This window comes from Ooceraea biroi, chromosome 3, assembly GCF_003672135.1.
Source record: "Ooceraea biroi isolate clonal line C1 chromosome 3, Obir_v5.4, whole genome shotgun sequence".
In the NCBI taxonomy this organism is placed as follows: domain Eukaryota; kingdom Metazoa; phylum Arthropoda; class Insecta; order Hymenoptera; family Formicidae; genus Ooceraea; species Ooceraea biroi.
The window spans coordinates 8,597,244-8,606,965 of record NC_039508.1 but is presented as its reverse complement, the minus strand read 5'-3'; the positions used below and the strand labels follow the sequence as shown (position 1 = coordinate 8,606,965).

The 9,722-nt window shown below is 35.6% G+C and overlaps 1 protein-coding gene across 1 annotated transcript; it reads right to left on the bottom strand.

Moving 5' to 3' along the window:
- Window positions 1–1,579: 1,579 nt before the first annotated feature.
- Window positions 1,580–4,921, bottom strand: LOC113561588 (keratin, type I cytoskeletal 10-like). Its single transcript, XM_026968090.1, has 4 exons — window positions 4,906–4,921; window positions 4,732–4,779; window positions 4,453–4,651; window positions 1,580–1,874 (listed from the first exon to the last, which is right to left on the bottom strand). Exons 1-4 carry the CDS (start codon window positions 4,919–4,921, stop codon window positions 1,580–1,582), a joined length of 558 nt encoding a protein of 185 aa, XP_026823891.1.
- Between the last annotated feature and the right edge of the window lie 4,801 nt (window positions 4,922–9,722).

Genomic DNA, 9,722 nt, shown 5'->3' with positions numbered 1-9,722 from the left:
AAATAGTTTATACTCGTATGTACGAACAACGGCATCTTCTATCTTTATTGTTCGCTGGTATTGAAAGAAGATAGAGTGATACACTGTGTCACACTGTATCGTTGCTGGAAAACATCCTGTATCGTGATACCTGATCTTTTATTGTACATTCATTTACTTATTATCATCATCTCATTATAATATTAGGCCTGTTATTTTTGATCAAAGTTCGATAACTTCGAAGCAACGAAGGAATCGTCGAAGGTATGAAGTTTCGAAGGATCGAAGCTGCGAAGGAACGAAGGAATCTTCGAAGGTACGATGTTTCGAAGGATCGAAGCTTCGAAGATGTGAAGTAGTCTTCGAAGGTCAATAACGTGAAATTATGCGGTAATAGCAAAGAAATAGAAAAGACGTATTGAGAGGATAACACAAGCTGAAATTGGTAGCATGTAGTCGATTACCGCATAATTTCAAGTTATTGACTTTCGAAGACTACTTTACATCTTCGAAGCTTCGATCCTTCGAAACATCGTACCTTCGAAGATTCCTTCGTTTCTTCGAAGCTTCGATCCTTCGAAACTTCGTACCTTCGAAGATTCCTTTGTTGCTTCGAAGTCATTCGAAGCTTCGAAGTTATCGAACTTCGATCAAAAATAACAGGCCTAATTACTACATTGTAGTTCATCTTTATTTTTTTATTTTAGGTTAGTTAATATCACGTTATTTCATTTTATTCACTACTTATATTTCTTTGGGATATTGTGTGTTTATAATTATATTATGTGTATGCTCTGTAGAGTTGAGCGCTTTAGGGGACCTGTCCCAGATAAATCTCTTTCTCTCTCTCTCTCTCTCTCTGTATATATATTCTCTTTCTCTTCCTCTATTTCATTCTTTTCTTTGTTTGACACACAAGTATTTGTTATTTTATCATTATTTTTACAGCTAAAAGCGATAGTTTCGTCGCAAAAGGAAGGGCGACAAGATGGACGGTGACGTCGACGACGACGACGACAACAACGACGGCGACGACACCGACGACGACAAGACGGACGTCGACGGTGACGATGCCGACGACGCCGACAACAACGGCGACGACACCGACAACGACAACGACGACAACAACGACGGCGACGACAACGACGGCGACGACATCGACGGCGACGACACCGACAACGACAACGACGACAACAACGACGGCGACGACAACGACGGCGACGACAACGACGACGACGACGACAACGACGACACCGACGACGTCGATGACGATGATGACTCCCGCGGCTAAGCGGCGAGATAAAGACAAACAAATAAGCAATTGTTTTTTTCTAGTACACACACGTACGCGTACGCATGCATGTGCGTATGTGTGTATGTATAACGTGTGTGTGTGCGTGCGTGTGTGTATGTGTGCACACACATGTTATGTGCATATTCGGTATTTATTTTATATCTGTGTACATAGACTATGTCTATGTACGTAGATATAAGTATTCCTAATGAAATTTTATTTTATTTATTTTCAGCGTCGCCGTTACGCGGTGCGCCGCGCGATAAAAAAGGAGCGGCGCAAAGTCGCGGACTGGGCGGCAAGGGGCTACGTGCCCGCGGCATCGGCACCACCAGTATACGTGCCCGCGGCACCGGCGGTACCAGCATACGTGCCCGCGACATCGGCACCACCAGGATACGTACCCGCGGCACCGGCGGCACCAGCATACGTGCCCGTGGCACCGGCAGCACCAGCATATGTGCCCGCGACTTCGGCACCATCAGGATACGTGCCTGCGGTACCGGCGGCACCAGCATACGTGCCCGCAACATCGGCATCGGCGGCACCAGCATACGTGCCCGCGACTTCGGCACCACCAGGATACGTGCCTGCCCCGTAACTTTTTTTAAATAAAAAAATATAATATAATACAACAAAAATACATATATATTTTATATTTTTCTGTACATCTCCTTACTATACCTACAGTATTTCCTTTCCTTTTACTTCCTTGATATACTTATAGTAATATACTTATAGTAATATGAAAGGGATATTTATTATATTATGTAGATTTTATATATTTTACATATTACATGTTTTCATTGATATATAAAGCAATACTTCATCACATAAATGTGAGGAATGGTATAGAAATACATAAAAGATACATAAAGAAAAATTTAAAACTATAAATAGTAAAATATATGCATTCGTCGCTCATTGCTTACACTTATATAAGAAAGTGTTGCTTTTTGCATAGATGAAGAAACTATTATATTACATAATACTTTATTATATGCTAATTTTCATATATACAAAAAGCAGCACTTTCTCATAGTATAAGTATAAGGAATGAGCAATGAATAGATATATCTGATTATTTTTATTTTTGAATTTCTCTTTATGTATCTCGTACATATTTCTGTCATTCCTCTATTTATGTGATAAAGTATTGCTTAATTTATAAATGAAAATATGTAGCATGTAATACATGATTAAAATAAAATTCGTATAATATAACAAATATTCCTTTCATATTAGCATAATAGGTACATTATATAATAAAAAAAGAAAGATATATGGACCAGGGTTCGAACCCGTAACAAACGACTGACTGCGTGAGATGCTACACCTAATAACCGCTACGCGTTACAACTGCAAGTAGCAATTTCATAGCAACTCATATTATTTACTAGCCAACACTAATCCGCGCGACAAAATTGTCGGAAGAAGGTTTATTGAAATGGAAATTGTTTTCAATTCTTTTCGTTACATGTTGCGCATAAAAGTAAATAACGTTTATATATATTTATGTATGTATATATGTACATATTTATATTATTATACGTATGCATTTGTATAATATTTTTATTGTCCACAAAAGAATACAGTTAGGAGTTATTATTTTTTAATTTTATATTGAAAGAGAATGTACATAATGTAATAATACATGCAAAAGTACTTTTTCCTTGCAAAAATATGTGTCATATTCGAAATAAAGACACGCGAGAAATTGTCATACAATTATTAATGCTTCTATGTAATTGGTGACTAAATTGTTTTAAATAAACATGATTCTCATTATATGACACTTACTATATATAAAATGTATAATTATGTAAGAATTATATAAAATTATATATGTATACATATAACAAATACTTTACACACGCGCGCGCGCGCGTGTGTGTACACATATATGTATAATATATAAATAATACCCTTATTTCATAACAACCCATGTAATCAGTAACAAATCTTTGATTACATAGGAGTACTGTCGAAATTTTAGTATAACATGCTTTTTCGCGTCAGTCCTATTTCGAATAAAAAACATACTTTGAATAATTTGCATGAGCGTAATTATTTTTTTCTCAATATCAAATAACAAAATAATAACTCGTAACTGCATTGTTTTATGGATACAATAATAATATAAAAATATATAAATAAAAGTATAAATATATGCATATAAATAAAAATATATAATTATATACATTCTTATAAATAACGCGCAATTACGCAGAAAGAGATAGAGTGAAAGATAAAGTGAGAACGTGTGTCAGGAACATTAGGAAACGAAAACATAATGAGCGAGCGATTGGAGTAAGGGCGTGCGAAAAAGAGGATTGATATGAGATAGTATGCACAATACATGTATTTACTGTAACACATATGATTCGGACAAAGAGAAAACGAATATCTCTATCCTTCGAGTGTGTCCAAGTTGGCCACGGGGCCCCCAGCAGCACCGAAGTAGTGGAGATGACACACACAAGCGAGAGCGTATGTACGTGTGAGCTCAGCGCTTCGGCTGCGGGCTGCCTTCGAGTAGTAGACGAGAGGCAACATTTGCTGTCTCCGTCTAATCCTACCGAACCGTGTAACGTCACGAGACTCGCGAGTGATGAAGTCGCGAGCGATACAGCTGAAATCGCGGTTATATGTAATCAATATGTATAGATTATATATGATCAGCCGAATATGATTATATAAAAATAAGATCATATCACGCCAAACGGCGGATATTATTATGTATAATCCTATAAAAAATTATTTATATATCATCATATAAAACTGTACATATAATTATATAGAAACATATAAAATTATGTATCAAATATATCCATATAGGTACATACGTGTTTCCTTTCTCTTGTATAATTTCTGATCACATATATGTAGAATGAATAAGATAAATAATTGAAAAATAAGTAGAAAAGTAATTTGCACATTGTCTTTTTGTAAAATTGTGATTTTGTATAATTGTGAGATAATATTTTATATATCATCATATATAATCATATATAACATATTTCTATATATAGATCCAGTGAGGATTCTCGGCGGCCCAATAATGTAAGTTATGGCGGTTGACGATGCCATTATTATGGAAAGTACATTCGTCCGAAAACAAAATGTACTTTATAAAATAATAATTGTCCTCACGTACATTAAGGAGCCACCGACAATACCTCAATATGCGGGATTCATCATTGATACGCAACTCTTGAGTCAGAATAACTTTGTAAGGATGAAAGTGAGCCGACTTTAAAGCCCTACATACCGTTTTCTGGCTAACATTTATATTCCGCGCAATGGTTCGTGTGCTGATGGTTGGATCGTCACGAACCATCTGTAAAATTGGATTAGTATCTATGTGCGCCGGTCGCCCTGTACGAAAAAATAAATGAACGTAAAAAACACAATATTTAAAATTATATTATCAGAAAATCTCATAAATCAATATGTACCTGTAGGCTTAATACGTCTAAATTGTCCGTGTTTTCGCAATTGTGATTCTAATCTCACAAACAATTTAGAATATGGCTATTTGCGATGTGGATATCTGCGAGCATAAACTCTCGCAGCTTCCCGCGGTCGTCGATTGCACTCTCCATAAATAAGAAGCATGTCGCACATCTCACTATTTGTGAAACTCATCTCGAAAATTTACGTACTCTCGTGTCTCATACGAAATACGAGATCGAAGTGAGCCGAGAAAACAGTAATCTACTAGGCAACAATTGCAAGAAACAATTGAAGATTGACAGTATCGTAGCATTCTCTTTTATTGTGGCGCGTAACTATGAAAATTTATAAATTAAAATATCCAAGACAGATCCTTCTGTCTTGGATATATAATCTATACAGGAACCAAGTCACATATTTTTTACAAGACTAGAGTTGCAGCTGCGAAAAACGGCTTATTTTCTCTCAAATATTAAAATACATAATCATTTATCAGATTTTCTGGTAATACGATAAATATTGTATTTTTTATTATTACTTCTATTGCTTGTTTAAACAGAATGAATACTACGCATAAATAAGATGTAAATAGAAGAAATGATTACGGATAATTCAATAAAATTAACGCATAGATCATCATGCGGTATCAAGAAATTAGTCAGAAAATAGTATGTAAGGTTTCAAAATCACTTTGAATATGATATCAATATACATATCTGCACCTTAAATCGAAAAAAAAGTTATTCTAACATTAGCGAAAATAAAAATCAGAAATGGAATGTAAAAAAAGAATGATAGAAACTTCTATCATTCTTTCTTTACATTAGACTTATTCTCCGATTTTTATTTTCGTCAAGAAAACTATGTATGTGTAATACAATATATGGTTCGAGGTGAAGGTCCACTTAAAAAAAACTAACGCGCCATTCGTAAGACATCAAGGGTGGTGTGGAAGTCTACCGTAAAGTTATAACAGCATGCAAACATTTTTTATTTTTGTGTTAATTTTTTATGTTCATATTTACAGTGATGCCTGATTTCGTGCATTTCGGAGCATACTGTCTCAGTCTCGCTCGGGCGAGAGAACAATTTGCATGAAATCACATGGCATCACTGATTTTATGTACGCAACATTTTATTTTATTTATTTTATGTATAATTTCAATAATACGCACGAAAAAAAAATAATTTTACTGTTGCAATGAAACTGCTGTTGTTACTAATGTTGCATATTTGATGTAATAACGACAAATTTCTCTATTATAAAATAATATAATATTATAACTTCATAAAATTATTCAACATTACAGCAGAGCGTAGAACAGAAATTATTTTATTTTTATAGTTCATTTTAGTTTTACAGTAAACACTTTTTGCTAATTTAACGAAATTATTTTTCAATACCATTAGTATTCTTAACAAATGATATTGCTATTCATACAATAACTTTACAAAATTTACTTAAAACAGCATAAAATATACTTTGTGCATCTAAATTATTTTTTTCCGTGCGATATCTGTAATCTGAATATATGTAGTTTTAACTTGCCTGTACATCACGGTCGATCCACGCAGCTGCCATCTATGTGCCGGCCAGTTAAGCAGAGTTGCAGTCGGTCTCACCCTGTATATATATACAGGGTGAGTCTTAATAACTGTCTCATTCTTTTACCATGAGAGATGGATTACCGACTGCAACTCTGCTTAACTGGCCGGCACATAGATGGCAGCTGCGTGGATCGACCGTGATGTACAGGCAAGTTAAAACTACATATATTCAGATTACAGATATCGCACGGAAAAAAATAATATATATATATATATATATATATCTAATATCTAATAGCTAACGTTATGAAATATCCAAAAATTACTACAATTAAAGTATTAAAACGTATTATAATGGCTTTTTAGTGGTTTTTCATTTTTATGCATATTTTTATGGTTTTTTCGTTCTTTTATATATATATATAAAATATATATATATTTGTGGATAATTTGTGGATATATATTTGTGGATATATATATATAAATATATATATATATATATATAAAAGAACGAAAAAACCATAAAAATATGCATAAAAATGAAAAACCACTAAAAAGCCATTATAATACGTTTTAATACTTTAATTGTAGTAATTTTTGGATATTTCATAACGTTAGCTATTAGACATACTATACAGGGTGTTCCATTTTAAATAATGCATTAAGATTTCTCGAAAAATATGGTAGATACAGAAAAATGTTTCGGACAAAAGTTGTATGGCTTCGAGGGGGCAAGATGATGATATTATCAATTTAATTGTAGATGGTGCCACTTTAGAGATTTTATCATGGCGACTATTTGTTTAAATGGAAGTCGATTTTTTTCTCAAAGTAGAAGTTGTAGCTGACAATGAGACGAATACAACGATTTTTTGTTTTTTGCAATTGGACCATTTTTCAGTGAGTTACAGCGTTCCAAAATATATTTTATAATTTAAGTAAAAAGCGTCCACCCCCGTACAATCTGCGTAGTTTGCGACTTCACACTACCTTCCACCTGTGTGTGTGTGCGCGCGCGCGCGTGTGCGTGTATGCTGTTCCTATCCGTTATCTGGACTGATTCTGTTTGACAGTCAACCAGCTCCAGACTGATTGACACGCATTTTCCCGTGCTTAGCGTGACCCAGGATGAACGACGTGGACGTGACGGGGCTTTCATCCCTTTGGGGTGCTTTATTAGCGTGAGTTCCCCTTGCCTCTCACAATTGGGGTGCTTTATTAACGTTAGTTCCCCTTGCCTCTCACAATTGAGGTGCTTTATTAACGTGAGTTCCCCTTGCCTCTCTTACAAGTCAAATCAGAACGATTAATGTAGCTAAACTTTTATTAGAAAAGAACTCTGAAAAGTATAATAAGTATGCCCGTAGTCGAACGTTTTCCTGTCCTAGATACATCCAGCTCTTCGTATTGCGACAAACTATCAAGCAACTGAGTGAAATTTCAGTGGCATCCAGGATGGCATTGTCCGAAAGAGAAAGAATTACTTTACTGATGATGCGAGGATATGGTGACCGCGTTAGATCCTATGAACAAGTAGCTGCTTTATTTAACAATACTTTATCCAGATCGTGAACCAATTGCGAAGTCTACAGTCCAGAAAACGGTCATTCGATTTGATGAAACAGGATCCGTCAAGGACCGACAACGCACTGGCAGACCAAAATTAGCGACAAACTTGGATAAGAGTTTAGAAGTGATGCAAACATTCGTCGAAAATCCTCATTCTACTGTGAGGAAGACAGCACAGGCGCATGATATTAGTACAATGTCCATTCATCGTATTTTAGTGAAAGAGAAATGGCATCCTTTCAAAATTAAAATCACTCAGGAGCTATCGGAAGATGATTTTGATCGAAGAAATGAATTCTGCGACGAAATGATGCGTCGATACGACGATAATAATAGCTATTTCGATCACATAATTTTTTCCGACGAAGCTTCTTTTGAATTAAATGGAGCGGTAAATCGGCATAATTGCCGATATTGGAGTGATGAAAATCCTCACTGGATGCGTGATCTCCGCACGCAGTATCCCCAAAAACTTAACGTTTGGGCGGGTTTTTGCGAACGTGGTAGTCGGGCCATTCTTCATTAATGGGAATTTGAACGCAGCGATCTATCAGGAGCTATTGCAAAATGAAGTCATACCCGCTCTTGAAAATATGTTTGATGGGAACATAGAAAATATTTGGTTCCAACAAGATGCTGCAGGGCCACACTATGCAGTAGCAGTACGGCAATTTTTGGATAATACTTTTCCAAATCGATGGATAAGAAGACGTGGTCAAATAGAGTGGCCTGCTAGATCACCAGATCTTACACCTGTCGATTATTTTTTTTGGGGATATCTTAAAAATAATGTATACGAAACAAAACCTGCGAACCTTGTGGACCTTAGGGAACGTATAATACAGCAAAGCGATCTTATCTCGGCAGAGATGAGACGAAATGTTTTAAATAATTTTTATCTACGACTAGGCCACTGTCAAGCAGCAGACAGAGGTCAATTTGAACACTTACTCAACTAAACGAAACGCACGCACGCACAACAAATACACGTCACGGCAGGGAGGGTTTGGAGTCTTGAAATACCGGAGCAGTGACGAGCCCCGGGGTCCTGATCCCTGCTGTACACACACACGCGCGCACGCACACACGCACACACACACACGCACACACACGCGCGCACACACACGCACGCACACACACGAGGTGTAAATCCGACCGTGCAACCTCCATGCGGTACACCTTGGGTAATGCTAATGCCGGCGGTACTGTGTAACCTTCAAGCCTCATAACTCACAGAGTAATGAGCGAAAAAATACTTTCATATAGTGTTTTGGAAAGCTCTCGAGGTAAGCTACAAGGATATGGAATAATAAATAGGGTGTTCAATTTAAAAAACCAAAGTTGAACTCTTTCTGACTTTGGCATGTTCACTCAAGGTCAAACCAATGACACCATCTTATGTGCCTCTTCGAACCAAACAACTTTTGTCTGAAACATTTCTTTCTAAAATGCATAGTTTATGAAATATTCGACCGTTTCCAGACTTTTGTTACACCCTGTATATTCAAATAATAACTCTTACTAAATGAATAATGAACTAATAATTCAATAGTGAACTAATAACTAATAATGTATTAACTAAATGCCCAAATTAAACAATTTATACGTTTTGCGCAATTGGTTTTTCGTTATTCGTAGTTAATTATTTATTAATTAATTAATTTTGACTTAATTCGTTTAAATCCATATAACTTTTGAACTACTGATAATTTATTAAAATCTTTTACACTAAACGTATTGAAAAATCATGTATATTTGTTTAACGAATAGTGACTTTTCAATTTTTGCAATATCCCGTAAACTACTGATGCGAGAATAAAATTTTTTCTACAAGTACCATCAGACTGTTGAAAAATGGTGCTCAACGAAAGTTGTT